The sequence below is a fragment of the Macrobrachium nipponense genome, chromosome 26 (genome assembly GCF_015104395.2).
Source record: "Macrobrachium nipponense isolate FS-2020 chromosome 26, ASM1510439v2, whole genome shotgun sequence".
NCBI lineage: Eukaryota > Metazoa > Arthropoda > Malacostraca > Decapoda > Palaemonidae > Macrobrachium > Macrobrachium nipponense.
This window is the reverse complement of record NC_087215.1, coordinates 22215965-22242154: the sequence shown is the minus strand read 5'-3', so window position 1 is coordinate 22242154 and position 26190 is coordinate 22215965. Positions and strand designations below refer to the sequence as shown.

Here is a 26190-nt window from a genome sequence, read left to right as displayed (position 1 = left end):
TGATCATGTTGCATCAGATTTGAGCATCACTGTACATATCAGCAAAATTTTTGGTTAATAATGAAAGGAAAAATCTTACAAAATTATGGACGAAAAATGTGAGAACCAAAGAAAGAGAACATATTAATTGTTCATATACAAAACATACCTTCAGTCTTAACATTAGGATTTACTAGCGCCAAGCTGGAAACCGGTAGAATTAAAATTAAACTTGTGAGATCCAGGGACTATTGGCATCTATACCAGGTCACGGCGCATGTATTACCCAGAATGCCCTTGGCGTCCCGTGATCCACCAGTTATTTTTCTACCGCCTTTAAGATAGGACGTGTTTACTGTCTATCTGATTTAAAGCCAGTTTCAGTTTGCCCGTTTTTATCCATTTCACTTTCATGTTTCTTGGTAATTTTCTTTCTCTGAGTGTGCTCAGTGTGAGTGTGATCTGTCAGAGTGTATAAGTGGTGAGATGGAGATTTTTGCTTCACCATCGGGATCTTCTTCCATTTGGAAGAGGAGACAAAGGAAATGGCCAGGAGTCAGTGGCTTTCCGTGTTCAAGATTCCTAACTTCGGTGTCGACGAATCATGACATCAGAGGCTTGAGTGCTTCTTTGGCATTCAAGAAGAATATGTCTGTGGAGAGAATTCTGAAAGCTGGTGTTTGGAAACGCCAAACAACTTTCACTTAATTTTATTTAAAAAACGTTGCCCATAGATCCTTGGACACTTTTTCCTTGGGTCCAGTGGTGGCGGGTCAGTTTGTGTCTAGTCTAAGATGAAGGTATGAAAGTAGAATGAATGGGATGACTGGTCTTTTTCTTTACTACTTTCTTTCTACTCCTTTACCTACGGGCAGTATGAAGGAGAGTACCATCATATGCTGGAACAGACTAGATGCAGGTGAGGTGGTCAGCCATACTGTAAAGTTATTTTAGAGTATAGAGGGGTGATGGTGGATCCAGATACAAGGGACAAGAGTGGTATATGAGAATGGTAGGTTCTCTGTTTTCCCATAGTTTATAAACCATGGAAAGGTATCAGCACCTAGTGAGGGAAACCAATAGATTCTCTTAAATCTTTGGTTCAAGCGTTTATAGTCCATTCTCTTGGAATACTCGTAATATTCGGAAATGGATAAAGGTGGCAAACTCCCAGTCAGTTATAGAGACTTACCTCCCTCCAATAAGTAAGTCTATCCTAATGTTAAGACCAAAGGTTTGTTTCATATATGAACAAATGACAAATTTGTAACTAATTTGCATTTTTGTACATGCAACTTCCCCGGCAGATATATACTTAGCTTATGTCTCTTGACGTCCCGACAGAATTCAAAACTCGCGGCACACGCTACAGGTAGGTCAGGTGATCACCCTCTCCCGCCGCTGGGTGGCGGGAATAGGAACCATTCCCGTTTTCCGATCAGATTTTCTCTGTCGCCGGTGCTGGTAACATCATTGTTAGTTCCTCCTGCACGGAATTCTGCTTGCTTTGCTAAGGATTGTTTTTGGTGAAGTATTCATTCTTTGGCTTTGGTATTCGCTGATTTGGACCGTTTTTTGGATTTGCTTAGGATTCTTCATTATGGCTGATGTTGCACCTGAAACTCGTTTTAGAGTTTGTATGAAAGAAGGATGTAAGGTGAGACTGCCGAAAGCTTCAGTGGATCCTCACACTATTTGTGTTAAGTGTAGGGGGAATGAATGCTCAGTTAGTAACACATGTGAGGAATGTTTGAGTTTGACTGAAATGCAATGGAAGAGTTTGACTGCGTATGTAAATAAGTTGGAGAAAGATAGAATTAGGAAGGCTTCAGCTAAAAGTTCAAGTAGGTCCTGCTCTATGGATCAGGACAATCATTCTATTTCCAATGTAATTTCTCCTACTTCTAACGCAGTTTCAGCTCCTTCCCCCTGCAGCGAAATCGTAGATTCGTCTCGATCGGAGAAAGCTGCAATGAAGGCGTCGATCCGTAATTTGCAAAGGCAATTACGAGAGATGGAAGGTAAGAGTGAAGTGTGCAGTGAAGTGTACAGTGTCCCCAGTGTAGTGGAGGGGGCATCTGACCGACTCCGCATTGCTCCTAGGCCTAGACCTCTTTCAGACTCCCATGACCAAGGGAGGAGGAATGTTGAAAGCCGCAAGGGGGATGTAGAGTACAGTGTTCCCCCCGTATTTGCGGGGGATGTGTACCAGACACCCCCGTGAATAGTTAAAACCCGCGAATAGTTAGAACCACCACTAAAAATGCTTATAACTGCCTATCTTGAAAGTTCAGATACCAAATGTATACCTTTAATAACATCCTACTTCAAATATACCTAAAATTACTAACCTATTACTGTATTAATCTTTGAGGTTATATTATTAATATTTCAAAGTCATCTTAAACATTTTACCATTAAAAATATATACCTACAGCCAATAAGAGAGAGAGAGAGAGAGAGAGAGAGAGAGTGACCAGTGAATGGCAACATCATATATCTGACCATCAAGAGTGAAATTATGAATTATTTCTGAGTCAGAGAGAATGATAATGAGAGAGAGAGAGAGAGAGAGAGAGAGAGAGAGAGAGAGAGAGAGAGATGGTATTGTTATTGTTTAATCTCACGAAACTAAATATTATTTGTAAACTAGTGCTGTATATTATTATTTTACCATAAAATGTAGTAATGTCCTTAATGATACACTTATACATACATTTCCAGCCCAAACAGAGGGCGAGAGTTACCACTAAGACACACTATCTCGTGTGGCAAAAGAGAGAGAGAGAGAGAGAGGGGGGAGGGTTATCCTTATTTAAAAGACTGAAATGGATAGATTATTGTACTTCCATAAAATACTATAACATATGAATTTTGAAATTAATTATATTACTATTATTATCATTATGCGAAAATATTAATAAACATACACATGTACCATAGAAATTCTCATCTCAGTAAGAGAGAGAGAGAGAAAATACGTGATCATCGAGACGGCAACAGTTGTTGGACCCCAGCCAACTCTGCTTGGCTCCCAGGAAATCAAAGACGCGGGGTAAAATGCATTTTCTTTCATTCTTACATAATTTTATATTTATAAACTAAAATCTTGCTTCTTGCTAATTCACTTTAGTATTTTCTTTAATGAATTTATATTATTGCTGTTTACATTAATATTGATTTTTGAAAATTAGTAAATCATCATCCAAAAAATATACATCTCTGTAAGAGAGAGAGAGAGAGAGAGAGAGAGAGAGAGAGAGAGAGAGAGAGAGAGAGAGAGAGAGAGAGATTATCGTAGCATTTGTAAAATACTTTCACATGATTTTTGTAATTACAATTATTATTATTATTATTATTATTATTATTATTATTATTATTATTATCATATGAAAATATTAATAAACATATTATACATAAGTGTACCATAAAAATCTCTCATCTCAGTAGAGGAGAGATGAGAGATAGAGAGAGAGGAGAGAGAGAGAGAGAGGAGAGAGAGAGAGAGAGAGAGAGAGAGACAGACAGAGAGAGAGAGAGAGACCTGGAGTTCAAAAGAAAGATGCGTGAAGACTGGGATTTCCTTCATTCTTACATAATTTTTGAAATTTATAAACTAAAATCTTACTAATTCAATGTAGTATTTTCTTTCTTGAAGTAATTGCTCTTTACATTAATATTAATATTAGAAAATTAGTAAATCATTTATCACACAAAAAGCATACATCCCGGTAAGGGAGAGAGAGAGAATTATTAGTTATGTGATATCATGTAATCTTATCAAACTTACTAATACAGTATTGATCAATATTAATATTTTAAAATCAGTAAATCGTTTTTGTATCATAAAAATGTATTTAGGCATGAAAATGACATCAAAATACACTAATTAGTGATTATTTATCGTCGGAAAATCCCGCGAATAGGTTAGATAAGGTCCAGAAAAAAATCCGCGAATCCGGAGAACGCGAATACAGGGGGCCCACTGTATTCCCAACGGTCAGGCGTCCCTTCGGCAGTTCCTGTAGACTCGTCCCAGGCTGCCTTGGACAGCTATAGACAAAGCGTCCTTAGGAAGTGTTTTTCTGACTCGGATTCTTCTTCTCCGAGACGCGGATGGAGCTCCGCTTCTATGTCGCGCCCTCTGAAGAGAGCCTGGAAGGTGCCTGCAGGAGACGCATTAGACTCCAGCCCAGAGCCTTTTCCGGAGTATTCTCCTGCTCAGAAGAAGAGAGCAATGAAGTCTCCTGTTTCTTCAGAAGGAATTCGCTCTTCTACCAAGAAGTTTTTGGTAGGACTGCAGGAGCAGTTATCCTCGTTAGTAGGCTCGCTTTCCAAGGAGCCTTCTCGCAGGAAGGACGCCTCTCTTCCAGTAAAGAGCTCTCTTAAGAGATTGTCGTCAAGTTGACGTTCGGACTCTGGTAGGCGCCTCTCTCCTGGAAGGCGCTACTCTCCAACAAGATCGTTGCTATACGCTTCTTCTTTTCGAGAGTGATCTACTACTCCTACCAGACGAGCTTCTTCTAGTAGGATCCCGCATTCGTCTAGACGCCCGAGTAAGGGCGCAAGCCCCTCTCCTGGCAGGAGCCAGGATCGTCGATCCTTACGTAGGAGTAGAGAACGCTTTTCTCCTTATAGGCGCTCTCAGAGGGATAGAAGCGCCTCTCCTTGCTATCTTAAGGAGCAGGATAGTCTCCACTCTTCCCGGGGACGCAGAGAGAGAGAGATGAAGAAATCTCTCCCCCCAGACGTTCTCGGAGAGATTTTAGCGCCTCTCCTAGCAGGCGCCATCGTGATGTCAGACGGTATTCGCCACCCAGGCTATTTACTCCTTCCAGGCGCCCAGGACAGGACGCTAGTGCCTCTCCGCGCAGACGCCAGGAGCCTGAGAAGAGCATGATTGGTTCTGTACGCCCTACTCCTGTTAGGCTCTCCTTAGGAGATCCGAGTTTTTCTTCTCGCAAGAGTCTTTGGAAGGAAGTAAACTCCTCTCCTGGCAGGAGCCAGGATGAGAGCAGGCGCTTTTCTACCCCAAGGCGCATAGCGCCTGATAGGCGCCACCGATGTGACGCTAGCGCCTCTCCTCACAGGCGCCAAGAGCCTGGAAAGAGCCTGTTACTGGATTCTCGTCCTACTCCTGATAGAGTCTCCTGTAAAGATGCGAGCTCTTCCCCTCTCAGGCAGCAAGAGCCTTTGAGAAGAAGCAGGCATTCTTCTTCTGCTAGGCCCCTTCCAGTTGAAACTGTTTCTTCTGGCAATAGGATCGCTTCGGGAAGTGGTCTTCCTTCCTCTTCCAAGCTTCCTTCGAAGGAGAAGAGCACTTCTCCTTCTAGGACTCCTTCTCCGAAGAGGCATTCTTCCCCTAATGCTACCTTTGAAGAGGTTTCTGAGGATGAAGCTCCTATAGATGCGGGTGTCTCGGATTACAAAAGACTGGCAGCCCTGCTTCTTCAAGAGTTCGGGGACTCGCTTCGCCCTGCAGATCCTCCTTCGCCGGGATCACTGCTTTCAAGCACTAAGCTTTCCAAGTCGTCTTCATTCGTGAAAATGAATCAGACTCTTTCTATGAAGAAAGCCATCAAGAGCTTGGAGAGCTGGCTCCTCTCTAAGAAAGAAGCGGGCAAGACTGTTTTTTCCTGCCCTCCTTCGAAGTTGGCAGGTAAGCCAGGTGTCTGGTATGACACGAAAGAACCAATGGGATTGGGCCTTCCTTCTTCAGCAGATGCCGATTTTTCAGCACTAGTGGATTCGTCTAGAAGACGCTCTTTTCTTTCGGCAAAGGCTTCATGGGGAATGTGCGAAATGGACCATTTGCTTAAGGGTCTATTTCGCACACTTGAGGTCTTTAATTTTATGGATTGGGCCTTGGGAGCCCTGGCCAAGAGAGCACAGGATCCAGACTTTGTTTCTATGGAAGTTTTAACGAGTGTCCTTTCTTGTCTTGATAAGGCCTTGATGGATGGATCTACGGAAGTGGCTTCTCTCTTTGGATCTGGAGTCCTTAAAAAGAGATCTGTCTACAGTTCCTTTTTGGCGAAATCAGTATCTCCTCTACAGAGAGCCTCCTTGCTGTATTTGCCCCTGTCTAGTCACCTGTTTCCACAAGAGACCGTGAGGGACATATCTAGGTCTTTATCAGAGAAGGCAACGCAAGATCTTCTTGCGCAGTCGGCAAAAAGACTGAAACCGGCAGTCCCTTTAACTAAAAGAGAGAAGCCTGCCTTTCAGCAGCCCTTTCGAGGGAGAACGACTTCTAGACCCTCTCTTAGGAGTAGGAGGCCGGTTAAGAGAGGAAGATCAGCACGCAAGCCCTTCCCTAAACCACAATGAGACAGTAGTCCTCCAGACTACAGTAGGAGCCAGACTGCTGAAGTTTGCGAAAGTCTGGGCTCAGAGAGGGGCGGACAACTGGTCCCTCTCTATCCTCGAGAGAGGATACCTTAACCCCTTCAGGGAGAGACCTCCCTTAACAACAACTCCAAGGGAGTTAACAGCAAGATACCGAGATTCTTTAAGAAGCCAGGCCCTGCTACAACTAGTAGAAGAAATGATGGACAAAGAGGCGATAGAAAGTGTTCAAGACCTTCAATCTCCAGGGGTTTTACAACCGTCTTTTTCTTGTACCAAAAGCCTCAGGGGAGTGGAGACCAGTCCTGGACGTAAGTGCCCTGAATCGCTTCATTGTCAAGACGAAGTTCACGATGGAGACTACATCCTCCGTTCTTGCAGCTCTTCGTCCAGGGGATTGGATGGTGTCCCTGGACCTTCAGGATCCCTATTTTCATGTGCCTATCCATCCCTCGTCCAGGAGGTACCTAAGATTCATGGTACAGGGCAAAGTTTTTCAATTTCGAGCCCTATGCTTCGGCCTTGCCACGGCCCCTCAAGTGTTCACGGGTCATATGAGGAATGTCGCTCATTGGCTACATATCGAAGGAGTAAGAATCTCATTGTATCTCGACGATTGGCTGATCCGTGCCCAGTCAAAGGATCGATGTCTGGAGGACTTGAAATTAACACTGGACCTAGCTCAGTCCCTAGGACTGTTATTAAACCTCGGGAAGTCCCAGATGAATCCCCAGCAAAGCATTGTCTATCTGGGGATTCTGATGGATTCTCAGGGTTTTCGTGTGTATCCATCAAAGGAACGACAGGAGAGATGTTTACAGAGTGAGAACCTTCCTAGAGAAAGAACAATGTTCCGCGAGGGACTGGATGAGTCTGCTGGGGACCCTTTCCTCATTGGAACAGTTCGTTTCTCTAGGGAGGCTACACTTAAGACCCCTACAATTCTTCCTCAGGGAGAAATGGGATCAAAAGCACCAAGAGCTTTTGGACTCCTTTCAGCTCTCAAAGAGCATAAAGGAGGACCCCAGTTGGTGGTTAGAGCCAAACAGACTAAACCAAGGGCTCTCCCTTCAGTTGTCGAGCCCTCGCCTAGTGTTATTTACAGACGCCTCGGAAAGAGGATGGGGAGCGACTCTAGGCTCGAGAGAAGTCAGGCACCTGGAGTGGGGAACAGGTGTCATGGCATATCAACAAGAAGGAACTAGCAGCAGTCCATCTAGCTCTCATTCACTTCCAACCTCAAGTCTTGGGCGCCGTGTTGCAAGTAAACTCGGACAACACGACAGCTCTAGCCTACATAAGGAAACAGGGAGGGACTCACTCCTTCTCCCTTTTCGAGAAAGCAAGGGAGCTTCTTCTTTGGACCGAGGAACTGAAAATCTCTCTCCTAACCAGGTTCATCCAAGGGGAAAAGAACGTAAGAGCAGATCTTCTGAGCAGAAGAGATCAGGTCCTTCCCACGGAATGGACTCTGCATTCAGAAGTGTGCAACGAGATTTGGGACCTCTGGGGGAGACCCAATATTGACCTGTTCGCAACGAATTGGAATGCGAGGCTGGAGAACTAGTGCTCTCCAATATCAGATCCAAGGGCAGTTGCAGTAGACGGTCTCCTTCTAAATTGGAAGGGGATCGACGGGTACGCTTTTCCTCCTTTCAAAATAATAGGAGAGGTGGTAAGGAAGTTCGTCTCAGCGGAGGGAGCAAAACTGACCCTCATCGCCCCATTCTGGCCAGCCCAAGATTGGTACACAGAGGTACTGGAATGGATGATAGATTTCCCGAGGTCCCTTCCACTGCGGAAAGATCTTCTCAGACAACCCCACTTCGACAGATACCACAAAAACCTCCCCGCTCTCAGTCTGACTGCCTTTAGACTGTCGAAGGACTCGTCAGAGCGAGGGGGTTTTCACGCAAGGCTGCAAAGGCAATTGCAAGAGCCAGAAGACCTTCAACTCTTCGCATGTACCAGTCGAAGTGGGAGGTGTTCCGAAGGTGGACCAGGGCCCAGAAAGTATCCTCTTACAGTACCTCTGTAATGGAAATAGCTGATTTTCTCCTTTATTTGAGGGAGAAATGCAATCTGGCCGTTACCACAATAAAAGGATATAAAAGCATGCTGTCCTCTGTTTTCAGACATAGAGGCCTTAATATATCGGAGGACAAGGATCTGCATGACTTGATAAGGTCCTTCGAAACCTCGAAGTCCAAGACTATAAGACCACCTAGTTGGCAAAATTCCTCATTCAGAGACTTGACTAGGAAGTCTCTCTTTCTCTTTGCACTAGCCTCTGCTAAGAGAGTTAGTGAGCTTCAGGCTTTAGAAGGAACTGTGGGCTTTAAGGAAGATTCTGCAGTATGCTCCTTTAATCCCCTGTTCTTGGCAAAGAACGAAAATCCTTCTAAACCATGGCCAAGGACTTTTGAGATTAAGGGACTGTCCTCTTTGGTAGGGAGAGACTTAGAGAGGACATTGTGCCCAGTCAGGATCCTCAAATTCTACCTAGAGAGAAAGAAGCTACTTGGTGGAAATGTGGATAGCCTTTGGTGTTCCGTAAGAAATCCTAAGAGAGCGATTTCTAAGAATGCTCAAGCGTTTTTTATTAAAGACGTTATCAGAGAAGCGCATGCTTCCTGTGAAGAGGAACATTTAAGGCTCCTAAGAGTCAAAGCTCATGATGTCAGAGCTGTAGCTACCTCTTTAGCGTATCATAGGAATATGTCTATACAGGCTCTTGTCGAATCCACCTACTGGAGGTGCAATTCAGTTTTTGCATCAAATTACTTAGAGACGTGCGAGTCACTTATGATAAGTGCTTCCCTCTCGGACCGTTCGTGTCTGCGGATTCGTTGCTGGGGCAAGGAGCTGAACCTAATCCTTTATAGTTAGTTAAGTTAGTAATTTTTAAACGTTTTTGGTGTTGTGTTTTATGGTCGATTGGAAGGGGTTTTGGGAATGCTCCTTTCAAATCGTAGTGTTAACAATAGTAGTGTGGTCAGGTGGTCGGGATTGGTTTTCGTGCTCCTTGTTAGTGGTTTGGACCTAGGCTCTGTCATGTAAGAGGGTTAGTCCCCATTGATATGACAAAGGTGAAGGCTCTACCATGTAAGTGGGTCAGTCCCCATTGGTATGATCCAAGACAAGGCTCTGTCAAGTAAGCGGGCTCGCCCCCATTGACACGATCCAGAAGAGCTATCAGTGTCAGGTCTCATCCCCACTGAAACTCTTGAGGCAAGCAGACTCATAGACAGTAATCATGAAGTCTTCTGCCCAATAAGGTAGGAACCAAGGTTTTAAATAAGTTTATATATATGACCTACAACAGATGTTGTTTCCCTGTTTTTATTGTTGTTTATATTGAGTGACTATCTCTTACCCGCTACCAAGGGTGTCAATCAGCTAAGTATATATCTGCCGGGGAAGTTGCATGTACAAAAATGATATTGTTAGTATACAATAAAGTTTTGTACATACTTACCCGGCAGATATATACTTAGCTTATGTCTCTGACGTCCCGACAGAATTCAAAACTCGCGGCACACGCTACAGGTAGGTCAGGTGATCACCCTCTCCCGCCGCTGGGTGGCGGGAATAGGAACCATTCCCGTTTTCCGATCAGATTTTCTCTTACACCTATCTCCTGAGGGGAGGTTGGGTGGGCCATTCATCGTATATATCTGCGGGGTAAGTATGTACAAAACTTTATTGTATACTAACAATATCATTTTTCATAACTAACAAACCTGAGGTCTTAACAGTTAAAGGCCCACCTCGAACCACCCCTCTAGCAGTCTAAACTGGGTTAAAAGTGTAACTGGTGGGTCACGGGACGCCAAGGGCATTCTGGGTAATACATGCCCTGTGACCTGGTATAGATGCCAATAGTCCCTGGATCTCACAAGTTTAATTTTAATTCTACTGGTTTCCAGCTTGGCGCTAGTAAATCCTAATGTTAAGACCTCAGGTTTGTTTGTTATGAAAAATACAAATTAGTTACAATTTGTCATATTTCCAGAAAATGATTTACTATGGTACAAAAAGGTACAGAGATGGTGACCAGTACACAGCTATCCAGATAGCTTTGGGGTCCAAAATCTAATCATTGGCAGTTTTCTTATTCTTCATTTGGTGAGGAACAAAGAATGTATCAAATATTCATCTAGGGATACTTTAATGATGCGTAAGTATTTCCTAAAGCCTGAAAAAACAAAGCGTAAAAAACCTAGGAAGGCTGGGAGATGACAGTGATAATACAAAGTTGACAATTGTTTTGGGCAGCTTTATACTGAATACCCAACTGTTGCAGAGGCCAAAAATCCAACATCACTAATTCATGAATTTAGTGGTTGGACAGTGTGTGGATTACACCCAAATAGGTGGGCTGTGCAAAGCACCAGGTAAGGTGTTTCTATTACCAAATTTCTTTCACTGTTCATTTAACACCTTGTGTCACAACTCTCCAATATTTCTTGTATTCAACAATGGCTGTCACAAAACCTTATCAGCACTAGCAAGATTCAGATAAATACTAAAAATGGCTTTTTTCTTTTTTGTTAAAAATTTACTCTCCCTGGTAAGACTTTCTTTACACACTTCACTTAACGTCAAACTGTCAGTTAAAAACAGATCACGCTCATCATGGGATTATGGCATGCTTCAAACCAATGAGAATGCCTTGTTGAAATAATTCTATCCAGTCTTTGAATTGGTTACAGTTACAGACCCATGAATACCGTACTAGTATTTGATAAATAAGTCAAGAGACCCATTGCCATTATGCAGAGAATGCAAGTCAACAGATAGGTAATGAACATGGTGTGGGTGTTTAGACTTCAACTATCATTAATTGGTAAACTGATTTTTTTTTAAATCATCAAATTTTATAAAGAACTGCAGTGTACTAAATATAATTTAAATTCTCCTTATGAAGAGAAACCATCTGAACAACCTCTGTTAAAGTTAGTGATTTGACTAGGTGGGCTGGTTAACTTACAGATAATAATGTTAAGCTTTCTCTTTGGAGTTGGTTGGATCAAAATATACATATCCAGCAGTGGCAAGTCTTGCACTAAAAGCAGGGGAGTAACCCATCAAAAACACCCATGTTTCCACATTAAACTGAAAGCATGCATAGATTCATCATTTTAATGTCTTGTTGTTTGATACCAAGAAAAACAAGTAAAAAAAAGCTGTAAGTTTGCTTTAATGTCATTTCCCATCCATCAGAAATCTAGGTTTTGCTTTGCATCCAGGTAATTGTTTTATTTGTTCATCATTCTTTTGTCATATTCCTTGCAAGCTTTTAGCTACTAAACACTGGGCTCTATGGAATATATCAATAACCTTCTGAGCTTCAGGGGTTAAGAATTATGGTTAAAGTAAGGATTGCACCACTTAGCATATGTTGATACAAGTTTTATTCATGGAAAGGAAAGCTTGACACTAAATATATTAATAATAATCTGCCAACTTATATACCTTCTGTGCTTATTTTCAGAGCACCATATATCCTTTTTCATCCTTTCCACTCTTTCATATCCACCACCTGTGCCATCCTAAGCTCCAAGTATGCATAGTTAAGATAATTATGTTTTTATTAATTATCATGCTAATTTTATTATATATTTTCAGTGACTGAAGAGTCATTATCAACGCTCAATCCAGATGTCCTACTATTCCGTGCCTGTGAAGCTCATAATTTGCCCATGATGTGTCAGGGTTTGGCATTGGGGGGAAATAAGAATTGGCATAATCCTGCTCAGAGTGGAAGAACACCCATGCACCAGGCAGTTGAGAGTGTTAGTTTTGAATTCCTTTTTGTGTATATATTTCACCAGCTGTACACTCTTTAAATTATTTGCAAATGATATAGATAACAGCTGTACTTTTCATTAGAATTTTTTAAAACTTATAATGTCATTGGTCATTAGATTTTTATGTAATCTTTAATGCATATAATTAGCTATTTTATTTTATTTTATAGTACTGTTTTCTCATCTTGAGGTTTTAGTGGCAAAGCCTAAAACTATGTTTTTGCAATACATATCTACAAAGCTGTTAATCATAAATAGCATTACTCATTGTGAAATGGACCCATTCACATCAACTTGATAGATCTTGAAAATTGAAGGTAGTAGGCTACCAGATTTGTAAAAAAGCATGTTTATTTGAAAACTTCATTTAATCATAAAAAACAGACTGCATTACAGTGTAGGAGGGTGGATGAAGCAAATAAATCCAGGAGGAAATGTCATCCGTAAGTGAATGGAAATCCTTCACGGTTTCTATATGATAGTTCAAAGGGGCCAGGAGTAAGAGACTAGTGTCCTAACTGGGACAAGCTTGAAAAGTGATGCTAGGTCTTAAGATACTGCAGTGGTAATGGTTTGGACGCTTATCTAGCAGATTGCAGAACAACAACCAAGTACAATGAAGTACCTTGGAGGAGTCCAGAAGACTAGGGCTGTAGAGTATATGGAGCTGACAAATTTCCCAAAGCTGTTGAACGCACCTTTGCAGTTGAACATGTGGGAGGCAGTGGGTAAAGGTAAGCCGACTACACAGTGGCAACTTAATACTTAAGACCAGCCAACTACGTGGGATCAGCTGTATGCAGGATCAAGAGAAGTACACAGGAGCAGAATAGTACTACTGGTCAATTTATATGAAGGAACTTGTCTACAAGAGAACAACTGAAGTGGAAGTTGTCCAGAAAATGGGAGTAGGGGCCCTCAGTCACTGTAGAAGTGGAAGGAAGGAAGCACAGGCAGTGCCAAGGAGACAACAGACAGTTCAGGTGGAGCAATGGACTGCAAGCTCACAATGAATGCATTCATAGTTGCATTAGCTGCAGCAAGGCACTGTCTTGAAGGACAGTGGAATTCTTCATGATTCTGGCTAGGAAAGCATCCGAAGCTGAACAAATAACCCCCAATGGTAAGGAAAGAAGAGATTGAATAATAGCTGAGGAGGGAACAGAGCAGTAGGAATTAATGCAGACATGGAAGGATCAGGAGAAGGCTGAAATATCCCTCCCAAAGATGGCAGGAAGATTGTCAGGAGGGGAAGACAATCATGGTGAAATTTCATCAAGACAAAGCTATGGGGTCAAGAATTGTGGAGGAGGTTAGTGCCTCTTATTCTGCTCACACTTAACAGGAAAAGGCAGCTTTATCAGATGAGACTTGACAGATTTGGCACCTTTGCAGTTATAGCAGAAATAAGAAAAAGTATTACAAACAAAAAGGTAATTGAGGTATTATCAGCAGGGTAATGAAGACAAAATATTTCTGTAGCTTAGCCTTAATTTACAACTTCCAGAGAAGCCAAGGAAGACTGGAGTTCCCTCACAGTATGAAATTTTTGCTAAAATGAATTTGTGAAAATTAGGCTTTAAGCATTGTAGCTAAGAGGTTGCTTTCTTTGCAGGGTTCCGTTATGGCTTTAGAATATATGCTTATTAATGGATCTCGAGCAAGTGTTCAGGATTCAGAAGGCCGAACGCCACTACATCTTTCAGCACTTAATTCTAATATTGGTCAGGTAAGAAATAAAACTTTTCTTTAAAGATAAGTAATCTGCTCAGTTTGTTTTTCAAGTATCAGTATGATAGAGCAGTTTGAGTTAAGGTCAAATCCATGGAAATTAAAATCAGGTTACCTGTGTATGTGTGTAAACTAACCTAGTAATTTTAGCTAAAATATAATATGGATCTCTGCTTCGAAAGAAAAAGTATTTCAAGTTAAATAGAATGGATTTATTTATACATTTTCAGTTTGTAGGTAATGGTATCAATTTTATGTGAGGAGAAACATGGTGACTGTATATTATTGTTATAAAATAGGTAAAGGAGATTACAAAGTCATCCTTCTCAACTGATACTTAGCTAAATGAGAGTACAAAGTCACTCTTCTCAGCTGATACCCACCTGAATGATTTGTTCTTAAATGAAAGGTCAAAATTGGCATAAGGCAAAGTTTAAGGGCATATATTACTAAGTGAGAAGCTACTAAAGGGATCAGATGAAGAGTAAAAGGCCAACAATTTTGCAACTGGGGCCAAAGGAATGTGATAAGCCTTGAATACCTTTTGCAATGTGTAATGCATGATACTAAGTGGTACCCATTTATGGTTTACTGCAAAACAGTGCTTCTCAGAAGGAGTCTCAGTTTACATTCCTCCCTTTACAATCCCAGGTTTCCTTGATGCCTCCTTCATTTCATATTGTAATGTAACCATTTCTCTGGCATATTATACTTTACAGTCGTAGTTACCGAAAAAAATTGTGAAACAAGACTTCTTTGTTAACTCACACAAATGATGAAAGAAATCCTTGTTTCATTCCATTAGAAGGAGGCCTTCGTGCAAATGTACAGGCAAGGAATTCAATGCTTCTTTGTTCAAAAGGGGGAGAGCTAAAAACTTTGCCCCTCATCCTTCAAGAGAAGGTCTTTCGATCTTAACCAATTGGATTTGGATGTAAATAATGTATTGGCCCAACTAAATGATCAAGTTCCTTCAATTAAATTTTCACTTAGAGTTGAAGAAAGGTGATTGTGTACCTATTTTGTACATTTATAGTAAAAGTGAACCTTGTAATTGTAAATTTAGTATTTATAGGAAAAAGACAAATACATAATTTGACATATTATGTACAGTATTATTCAGGACATCATTATAAATATAAAAATGTCAGTTTTTTCATCATTGTTTCTTCGAGCCTTGAGAATAGTCAGTCCTAACTTTTGAGATCAAGAATTCAAAAACATAAAAAAAATAGGAACAGATTTGTGTTATCCATCCCATTTCATGGATATTTGTTACAATAAAGTATTATGATCTTTTATGAAAAACCAGAAAACAAAGGAAGTGCTCTCAAACACTTTGTTTGCCACATTTTACTGGATTTGAAGCTGTAAAACTTTTTTTTAAATTGTTTAATATAAATGTATCTCACATATATAATAATGTAAAAAACATTCTTTTAAAAAATAGCCCCTGAAAAGATAGCAATATTGCAAACCAAATTTGCATATGGATTAAGATTTAATTTATTTAGGTCAGACTAGTAAAGAATTGAACATCAGATTAAAACGATACAAATAAGTAGCAAGAACAGGTCACACAAATATTGCTTTATTTTTTACATGTAAGTGAAGAGTCCCACACAATATATTGTACGTAAAGCCAAATATTGTCAAGTTGTAACAAAACTATTTCAAAGAACTTGCTAGAATCTGTTTTGATTCAGTTAAACTGGGTGAACAATTTTAGCGTAAGTCAAGTATTATGTTCTTTTGACCCAGTCATATGATATGTTAAGGAAGGAATTGAAAGATAGAATAACGAGGATTACTATTAAGTAGATTTTTATTTTAATCTGTAGACCGTTCTGTGACCTCCCGACCTTTTTGCATTCCTTTATGACCTGTACCCACCATTTATATAGGCCCTTGCTTATGTGTATCTTTATTTGCTGTGACTGTCTCTTGGTAATACATAAGATGAAAGTAAATAGCATCTCCAGTATTTCAGTTTTGGTTTGTTGCTGTAACTCTGTTTGTATAATCATATTTTTTCTATTTCTTTGTGATTTAAAATCAAATATATATATATATATATATATATATATATATATATATATATATATATATATATATAATACATACATACATACATACATACATACATACATACAACATACATACATACATACATACATGTGTGTATATTATATATATATATATATATATATATATATATATATATATATATATATATATATATATATATATATGTGTGTGTGTGTGTGTGTATATATATATATATATATTGTTACGTATGGGCCTGGCCTTGAAAGAGGCTCCAATACGTAAACAGGAATAGTTGAGGGAAAACAAAGTAAATTACTTGAACTTACCGTAAAAAGGATTTAAAGTGAACATTTACTCTAGAGGAAAAGGTCGCCAGAAACTCAGCTAATTACTTTACATCTATTTATTTACATGAGGCCCTTACTGGCCTGGAGAAAAGTAAATGCAGCGTGTCCACACGTTGGGACCCATATATCTCTCACAAATGGATAGCTGGCTAAAATGTGATTCACGTAATAAAAGCTGGGTTTTGATATCTTGCGGTAGTGCAACACTTGCGGGCGGACAGACTTGACACGTGACTCAGGGAATCTGGAAAAAGATCCCAGATTAGACAAGATAAAAGAAAAAGGACTAATTGCACAAGTTACGATTATTCAGTTCTCTAACACTGGGGAAAAGGAACTTTAATTTTAACTGAGGTATGCACTGAAGACTTAGTCTTTAACAAGTCACAAGGGGAAGCACGTGGCCCGATGAGGACAAAGGGCTTTTGATGTAGGAGGGATAAAAGTGAGACTTGAAACTGAAATTAGCAAGAGTCGTATGGTAGTAAAAGGTGCTGGTTTGGAGTTTACACTTTCTAGACGTACCTGGATTACTTGAGGCTTGGACCTTTGTAGAAATGCGGCGTCCGGCTTTGTCTCAGGTCTGGGGCTCAGGTGCGCCAGTATCGCCGGTAGGCCTAAGTGTGGGAAAGCTGGCTGCGGACATCTGTCCGAGGTCACGACTGGGGCCGACTGAGAGAGATGCTGGTTCTCTGGGAATCACGGGGCTTCCATATACCGCCTCGGGCACTGCCTGAAAGCGTAAACACAGCCAGCAAATTGGGAAGGAAAATAGGTCTTATTGTAGAAGTCCCTAAAATCCATCTCGAGGCCTAGCTACTCTTGTGACTTGCCTATCTTACCATAAGCTTCCGTCAGACCGTGCTCTCTCCCAAAATCAGTTGCTTTAGGAGAAGGCATGGCTGCTTCTTTTATAACTAAGATACCTTAAATACTGCTGGGGAGATGAGACGATCAATAAACGTAGAGATATATATAATATATATATATATATATATATATATATATATATATATATATATATATATATCTATATATATATATATATATATATATATATATATATATATATATATATATATATATATATATATATTTACGTATATAGGGCCTTGAGAAGAAGCTAGATACGTAAACGGAAGTAATTTAGGGATTTCAAGAGGGAATTGCTTGAACTTACCGTAAACTTTCTTTAGAGGGAAGGTCGCCAGAAAACTCAGCTCGTTACTTTAAAACTATTTATTTACAGAAAGGCCCGTGCTGGCCTGGAGAAAAGTTAAATGATATTGGCCCCCACGTTGGGGCTTATAGTCTCATTCAATTCAAGCTGATTTTCATTCACTTGGGTTAATGCACACTTGCGGGCAGAGACGGCACGTGACTCATGGAATCTGGAAAAGAATCCCAGATTAAACGAGATAAAAGGAAAAATGACTTCTTGCTTTGATTAAGGCTGATTAATTCTCTAACATTGGGGAAGGTAAACTCGAATGGTTCACTGAGGTATGCACGAAAACTTGGTCTTTAACAAGTCACAAAGGGGAGCACGTGGCCCGATGAGGACAAAGGGCTTCTGATGTAGAAGGGGTAAAAATAAGAATTGAAAATGAATTTAGCAAGAGTCGTATGGTAGTAAAAGGTGCTGGGTTGAAGTTTACACTTTCAGACGTACCTTTATGCAATATTCTGTGTATCCTTGTAGAAGAATGCGGTCCGACCTCTGTTCAGGTCTGGGGTCCGGGTCCACCAGTGCGTCGTGGGTAGGCCTAATTTTGGGAGGCTGGCAATTTGACCTCTGTCCGAGATCACGTCTCGCGGCCGACTGAGAGCGATACTGCTTGCTTTCGAATCACGGGGCTTCCAAAAACCGCCTCGAGCATTGCCTGAAAGGTGGTAAACACAACGCCAGCAAATTGGGAAGGAAAATAGGTCTTATTGTAGAAGTCCCTAAAATCCATCTCGAAGCCTAGCTACTCTTGTGACCTGCCTCTCTTACCCTAAGCTTCCGTCAGACCGGAAATATCATTCCTACGACATCCCCACTCTCCCAACAACAGTAGCTTCAGGAGACGGCATGGCTGCTACTTTTATAATTAAACATAACTAAAACTCTGCTGGGAAGGCGAGGCGTTCTATAGACGTAGCAGCTCCCCCTGTTAAGAAGGCATTCACTCCCTTTCGGGCGTGAAGGTCTTGGCTTAAATAAGTTGATCGCCTCGACAACCCAGTTCTCCTACTCTAACTTGAAGTTTTTTGAGCAGCGATACGGCTGACTACAATGGCCTACCTAACTTATAGGCAAAGATGCTAAGTGTACTAACTTAATATAGTGATGTAGTCTAGCCTAATAAATAACTACAGGTTGTCTTGTGACGACAGTCTACTCTACCCCTAGATAAGGTTACTTGAAAATTCTACTTGCTACTAACCTAATGCCCTGGTACTAAATCATTAGCCTAACCTACTCAATACAGTTAAATGAAGACGCAATCATTCCAGAGTGTGGTACGCACAGCAGTAGTTCAGCGACGGAACTGTTAAAATACATAATGAGAGGTAATGATACGTGGGGATGATGAGTGGTTAATTTACCAGGAGGGAAATGCAATGAGGTAATTATATTTAAGTGAGGGTTAGTATTACAGTGGCTAGGGGTTAGAGGGTTAGTGCTACTGGCAGAGATCGGGCTGGCTACCTTCTCTGGGTAGGTGCCAGGATCATTCTGCAAATGAATGTGACACTGTACCTCAGGCACAGGTGTCAAGGAGAGCATGTGGCTCTTTTGTTAGTATGTTAATGACGTCCCTTCTTCTTCTTCTTATTCCTCCAGGACCTGGCTATACCAGTCCTAGGAGTAGACGGAGGCACCGACTCTGGGGAAAGGCCAGAAACGCCGGCAGGAGCAGAGGCAGTGGTAGCCTGAGGGATTTCAGGAGAACACCCTACTTCGGTATCTGCAGCAACCGTCGTAGAGGTGGAACCTACTGCAGGGGAGGCCCTCACTTCGACTGCTGCGGCAGCCGTTGTAAGGGGAAAACTCCAGGCTGACTCCTGGTCGGGCAGTTCCTGGTTTTCCAGAGGAGGTACAAAGGTAAGGTCTGCCGGAGGTTCATCCTCGGGCGACAGAGGTAAGGATGAAGAAGAAGGAACTAGTGATTGGCCATGGGCTGTGGTAAGCTCCATGCCTGTTGGAGGATCTCCTGTAGGAGGATCCTTGATAAGGTTAGGCGCCGGCGCTAGCTCGGGGCCAGGCGCAGAGGTCAAGTTCGGTGGTGGCTCTACGTCCAGGCTGGACGGAGCTTGGCACTGCTCAGTGCTGCCAAGTGGCACTGGCAGAGAGTTGAGGTCGACTGGACCTGTGACGGGTACTGGAGGTGCAATACCTCTCAGCGTGCCCTTGGAAATGGGAGACAGAGGCTCCTGTCTCTTGTTGAAGGCTAGGCCTTGTGGAAAATGGACAGTGTCCGCTGCTGGTAGTTTGCTAGGGCACCTAGGCCAATTAGTAGAGTGCCCTATTACGTTACAGGTTTTGCAACGGAACTGCGAATGGTCAATCTCCCTCCTTGGTAACGGGGGAGACTGTTGGTGGACATACTTCCTAGAGGAAGTAGAATTTCGATGACTCCTTGCCTTGGAGTGATTTGTTGTGGGGTTAGGACCCCTAGGCTGTTTGGAATGCGAGGGAGACTTCATGTCTTGCCCTAGGAGGAGGTCGTAACCTCCTGGAATGTAGCTTGCAACTGCAAGGGTACAAACTTTGGAGAAGTGAGGTCTAGTGACCCTCAATTGGACGGTCGGAAGGATCAGTTTAATGTGATTGATACCTTCAATGGTGATCAATCGACGTCTATCAACATTAGCCCCTCGGGGAATTCTGTCTTCCCGTATCAGGGAGATTTGAGCGCCAGAGTCGTCGTAGGCTCTGACGTGGCTTGGCTGATAATGGCTTTGGAGGGGTGCGACGGTTATAGGGCCCTTAGCTGGGGGTCCTAGAGAAGAAGGATTGGTGACGGCCATTGCGATGGCCGGAATATTGTGGTTCGCGCACCCTCCGTAATTTGCAGACATGTGACCCTTGCGGCCACAGTCTCGGCAGAACTTGTTCCAGAACCTCTTCCGTGGCACTGGATGATAAGGCCGAGATGGCCCCACAGGTTGCGAATCTGCGGAGTCACCAAGGCTGGCAGTGTGCTCTGGCACAGGTGAAGAGTCCTCTCTGGCAGTGATGTGACGTGGGGAGGTTAAGGAAACCTCCGTTGAATCATCCTCGGAAGCAAGTCCGGGGTTAACTGGTGGGCTTACCTCTTCCAAAGTGGAGGAGGTAGGCGGTAAAATGGTAAGAGGCTGAGATGATGCGGGAGAAACGTCTGGCTCTGACACTGGGTCAGGGCCAGGTTCACAAATAAAAGGGATGTCTGGGACATCGGAGGCACTAGCCTCTGAATCTAAAATTGAGGGTTGATTATCTGGCATGCTGCAGGTGTCCGGTGCATCTGGTAGTGGGAGCTGCGTCCAGGGGAGATACGGCTTTAGTAGATCTCGGCCCAATATCACCTGATAAACATCATGAAATTGGTCAACTACGCCCAGGCGGCACAATGTGGTTTCCCTGGTCTCCTGGTCCAGAAAGGGCATTTCCACATTCAGAAGGACCGAAGGAACAGAATAGAGGTTACCGTCAATCCATTCGAACTGAATTTCTTCGTCCGTCCGGATTTTGGCACCCCTAGGCAATGCCTTTCTGGAAATAAGGGAGACCTGGGCTTCGGTGTCGGCCATGACTTGTACCCACTGATAGGCCGTAGGAGACTGTTCATCAGGCAGGGCTACATGGTAGCCTTGGAGAAGTTCACCCTGGAAGCTCTCCTCCCAAGGTAGAGACCGACTTGGGCACTGGTCGGAATCCACAGCATGCCCACGCACACAACAAGTGGTGCAGAACCTCCACAACCACCTCTTACCGGGAGTCCAGCTCATGGTCTGGGGCTTGGAAACTAGCAGAGAGATTGCGTCATCTAGGAGAGCTAGCTCATGCTTTCTCTCTTCTTCTCTTTTCTTTCTCTCTGCTTCTCTGGCTATCCTCTCTGCTTCTCTTTCTTCCTTTCCCTGCTGGCGCGCAGCAGCCTGCTGCGTCTTTATCCACTGGTCAAGGGCTGGTCCAGTGTAACCAGCCTCCCTGCCCAGAGTTATGAGGGCTCCGAGCTTCTCTAGCTCTCTGGCAAAGAAGTCGCGGGAAGCAGGGGAAGACATTTCCCTTAGGCTGCAGTAGAGGCTCTGATGAAAATGAAAATAATGGCCAGGAAGGGTACGGAATGGAATAGGAGTGCCTACTGTGGAAAGTGGCACTCACTTGGAAAGGTGTTCTGCGACGTGGTAGAGAAAAAGTCTGAGAAGACTGGGTGCTCTGTGGCACTTGGGAAGTGTCCCGTAAGTTGGTGGCACTTCTGGATTGGCACCTTCTAAAGAGGTGAAAAAATCAAATGGAGTGTACGGCGTACGTCACACTTAAGGGCGTTCCTAAGTTGGGAGACGCTGGAATGGGCTACCTGTAGGTCCAATACAGGTGCACGGCACTTATGAGGAGGCGTTCCTTGGTTCAGTGATCCAAAATGGTGGATACTCTATAATGAATGAGCGTTCCGTAGGACGGACCCGCAGGTATAGGGCTACCTGTACGTCTGTACAGGTGCGCGGCACTTATGAGGAGGCGTTCCTTGGGCAGCACTAGTAGTGCTGGTATTGCGGCACTTCGGGAGGCGTTCCCTTGATTGGTCCGAAGGATCACTGACCCTTGTACACGGACATTAATGAATTGGGCGTTCCGTAAGGACGGACACGCAGGTTTGTCAGCACTTAGGGCTGGTATTGCGGCACTTCTGGGAGGCGTTCCCTTGTTGAGTGTTCCGAAGGATCACTGACCCTTGTACACGGACACACTAATTATTTGGGCGTTCCGTAAGGACGGACACGCAGGTTTAATGGCTACCTGTACGGCCTGTACAGGTGCAATGGCATTTATGGAGGCGTTCCTTGGAGCACTGGTATCGTGCTGGTGTGTCCCGGACACTACATGCAGTATACTTAAATATACTGAAGTGAAATGGCACTGCTCATGGCAGAGGGTAATAGTGGAGGAGAGAAAGTAAAAGGTGGGAGTACTTCAGCAGCCAGTCGATGGACAGGGTCAAGAATTAGTGGCACTGTGAAATGGTAAGACCTGACGTGCACTGGTGGTGGCCAGTCCTAAACTGGTAACGACTTCCCTGTCTGGAAGTAATGAATTGGCGTGGCACGCTGTGCGAATTGTGCTTGCGGTATACGCAAGTCTTTTGTGATAAAAGAAAATGAAAAGACCACTCGGGCAACGACAGGTAATGGAAATTTTAGGAATGCTCAGTCCCTCGCTGAAGTACTCGGTAAATGAAATAAATAAATGCTTGCAAACTGCAATGGACACAGGCGCGTACGTATCACGCTGTGTAAATGAAAGACACAAGAGACTAAAATAATGTTAATTCTGCATGCTATAATTAATGGTAAGATGTAGTACTCTTGGCTTCGTGAATACTGTGTTCTGGTTTTCTCTCTCTCTCTCTCTCTCTCTCTCTCTCGGAGAGGGTGAAAAATGATATATGAATGAACTCCCTTATATTTGAATTGAACTAATGTTCGTTTAATATGACGCAACTTGCGTTAAATTATCTACTTACGTTAACGTTTTTTGTGAAAGAATTGCTTTTGATAACGTTTTATGAAAAATGATAACGCGCTCGCGTTGAACGATTTTTACGTTAATGTTAGCGGCTTGCGCTTATGAAATGATTTGCGTTTCAATATGAATTTCACAAAGACGCGTTTTACGTTAACAATTCTTGCAAGTGACTCTACTTTTAAGATTTACGTTAACTTTACGTAAGGACAAGTGAAAAATTACGGTAAGGATTTGAAAACGATGTTAGCAAACAATTGTAAATGAGGTTACGTTAAGTGAAATGAAATTTTCGCTCAGCGCGCGAGTGAGCGATGCGAGGTGAAACACGTGAGGCGAGAAGAGTAGGTTAGCACCACGGTGTGCTAGCATTGATGGCGAATCAGCTGATTCTCTGTAAATGCGAAGGCAATTTACAACACAAAATACTACTTTCTTATTCAAGGCGAATTACGTTAATTTTTCTGGCAGGACGATAGATACTAGTACCAAGATCGATATTATTTACGTTAAAACTTTGAGACTTACGTTACTTTGCTTAAATGGTTTAGATAATTCTGAAAGGGATAAAAACATGGCTGCCGCTGTGAGCGCCAACGAAGGCTGGTTGAGACCGCGCAGGCGCGAAAGTGCGCTAAGCTGAATTAGACGAGAGGTAAGCGGTTACCAACACTTGGAATGAAAACTAAGTTAAAAATGAATACCCTAACATATCACAGACAAAAGAATTGTACACTTCTTTTGCCGTAACTATTAGTAAAACACTCCTAACTAGCTAGGCTTTCAAACACAGCAATAAACCCTGGCAAAGCACTTCCTAGTTTGATCTGGTTCTTTCTGGCATCTATTCTACACACGTGCTCTGTCTCGTCCGACGAGGACAGCACAAAGTAACAGAGAATTCGCGGGGCAAATTGTTTGCTCGCCGCTAAAATAAAGCTCTGGCGCGTTCGCCGTTACAATAATAAGATTTCTACCTACGCTCTTTTAAACACTTCTACAATAAAAATACTTAAACGTACCTTAAGCTAACATAGGTTATAAATAATCATATTAATGAATGGAATACCTTACCGTGAGTCAGTGTGTCTTCTTTCCCTGCAAGTGTGCTTGATTTACGCTTTGTAAAATAATTTACAGTTTACGTTTTACAACGGATAACGCGATTTACAAGCTTTTTTAAGCAAGCCCGGATTCGATCCTCGGCGAGGTCGACAATTTTACGTATATAGGGCCTTGAGAAGAAGCTAGATACGTAAACGGAAGTAATTTAGGGATTTCAAGAGGGAATTGCTTGAACTTACCGTAAACTTTCTTTAGAGGGAAGGTCGCCAGAAAACTCAGCTCGTTACTTTAAAACTATTTATTTACAGAAAGGCCCGTGCTGGCCTGGAGAAAAGTTAAATGATATTGGCCCCCACGTTGGGGCTTATAGTCTCATTCAATTCAAGCTGATTTTCATTCACTTGGGTTAATGCACACTTGCGGGCAGAGACGGCACGTGACTCATGGAATCTGGAAAAGAATCCCAGATTAAACGAGATAAAAGGAAAAATGACTTCTTGCTTTGATTAAGGCTGATTAATTCTCTAACATTGGGGAAGGTAAACTCGAATGGTTCACTGAGGTATGCACGAAAACTTGGTCTTTAACAAGTCACAAAGGGGAGCACGTGGCCCGATGAGGACAAAGGGCTTCTGATGTAGAAGGGGTAAAAATAAGAATTGAAAATGAATTTAGCAAGAGTCGTATGGTAGTAAAAGGTGCTGGGTTGAAGTTTACACTTTCAGACGTACCTTTATGCAATATTCTGTGTATCCTTGTAGAAGAATGCGGTCCGACCTCTGTTCAGGTCTGGGGTCCGGGTCCACCAGTGCGTCGTGGGTAGGCCTAATTTTGGAGGCTGGCAATTTGACCTCTGTCCGAGATCACGTCTCGCGGCCGACTGAGAGCGATACTGCTTGCTTTCGAATCACGGGGCTTCCAAAAACCGCCTCGAGCATTGCCTGAAAGGTGGTAAACACAACGCCAGCAAATTGGGAAGGAAAATAGGTCTTATTGTAGAAGTCCCTAAAATCCATCTCGAAGCCTAGCTACTCTTGTGACCTGCCTCTCTTACCCTAAGCTTCCGTCAGACCGGAAATATCATTCCTACGACATCCCCACTCTCCCAACAACAGTAGCTTCAGGAGACGGCATGGCTGCTACTTTTATAATTAAACATAACTAAAACTCTGCTGGGAAGGCGAGGCGTTCTATAGACTAGCAATATGATATCATATATATATATATATATATATATATATATATATATATATATATATATATATATATATATATATATATATATGCATACATACATATATACATCATATATATATATATATATTGTATACTGTAGAGTACATTCCTTACACTCCCCAGTGTGGAGTTCAAAGTCTCAGTGAAATTCTTCTCATAGCACTAAGTGCTTCCCATTTGAGAATCGCTGCTGTATATTTGTTTGTATGGTGCTTTTACGTTGCATGGAACCAGTGGTTATTCAGCAATGTCGAGAGTGAACTTCTATCACCAGAAATACACATCTCTCACTCCTCAATGGAATGGCAGAGAATTGAACCCGCGACCATCGAGGTGGGACTCTAATACCATACCAACCACGCCGCTGAGAACATATTTTACTTTATAATATTTGAAACTCATCCTTGAGATTAGAAAATAACAGGAAAATTCCTCACAATGTATTCATGTAGTGAAATTGTCTTTTTAATGCTACTACTAGACATTTTCTTCATCCATTATTTTCACCACATAATCCTATGAAGTCTTTTTGTTTGACTGATATGATGCGTCGTTCACCACATCAGTATTTATAAAGTATGATTCTTTGCACGATGATTTTGTAATTTTAGGAGCTGAGAGTTAGTAATTAGTTTAGCCCATATATAAGTTTCTTCTCTTACAGGTTTGTTTATTACTAAAGCATCGTGTTGATCTAAACCAGACCGACAATGATGGCAATAAGGCAATAGATTTAGCTTTAAAGAGCAGTGAACCTGATGTTGTTACTCTGTGAGTATCCACTGTTGTGGGAAAAATTTATAGTATTAGTGCATTATTGTGTTGAAGATAAAAAAAATTGTGTACATTGATATACAAATTTTTGTACATTATGTAAATAAAATGTTTTTGGCATTTATAGTAAATTCAATAC

At 42.2% G+C, this 26190-nt stretch overlaps 2 protein-coding genes across 4 annotated transcripts in view; one reads left to right on the top strand and one right to left on the bottom strand.

Annotated features, from left to right (window-relative positions):
- LOC135200058 (arf-GAP with coiled-coil, ANK repeat and PH domain-containing protein 2-like) overlaps positions 1 to 26190 on the top strand; it is a 135501-nt gene that overhangs the window by 99774 nt on the left and 9537 nt on the right. For all 3 annotated transcript variants that reach the window (XM_064228318.1, XM_064228317.1, XM_064228316.1), the window contains 3 exons: positions 11959 to 12125; positions 13756 to 13869; positions 25942 to 26048. In XM_064228318.1, the coding sequence (XP_064084388.1) occupies positions 11959 to 12125; positions 13756 to 13869; positions 25942 to 26048 (388 nt within the window). The remainder of the gene's footprint in view (positions 1 to 11958; positions 12126 to 13755; positions 13870 to 25941; positions 26049 to 26190) is intronic.
- LOC135200056 (uncharacterized) lies at positions 17386 to 20725 on the bottom strand. The gene is made up of 2 exons (XM_064228310.1): positions 17940 to 20725; positions 17386 to 17658 (listed from the first exon to the last, which is right to left on the bottom strand). The coding sequence occupies exon 1, from the start codon at positions 20333 to 20335 to the stop codon at positions 19061 to 19063; it is 1275 nt and encodes a 424-aa protein (XP_064084380.1). The 5' UTR covers positions 20336 to 20725; the 3' UTR covers positions 17386 to 17658; positions 17940 to 19060.

What these genes read in the sequence shown, in the direction of transcription:
- LOC135200056 (XM_064228310.1), bottom strand. Translation starts at nt 20,335, where the DNA reads ATGTCTGCAAATTACGGAGGGTGCGCGAACCACAATATTCCGGCCATC.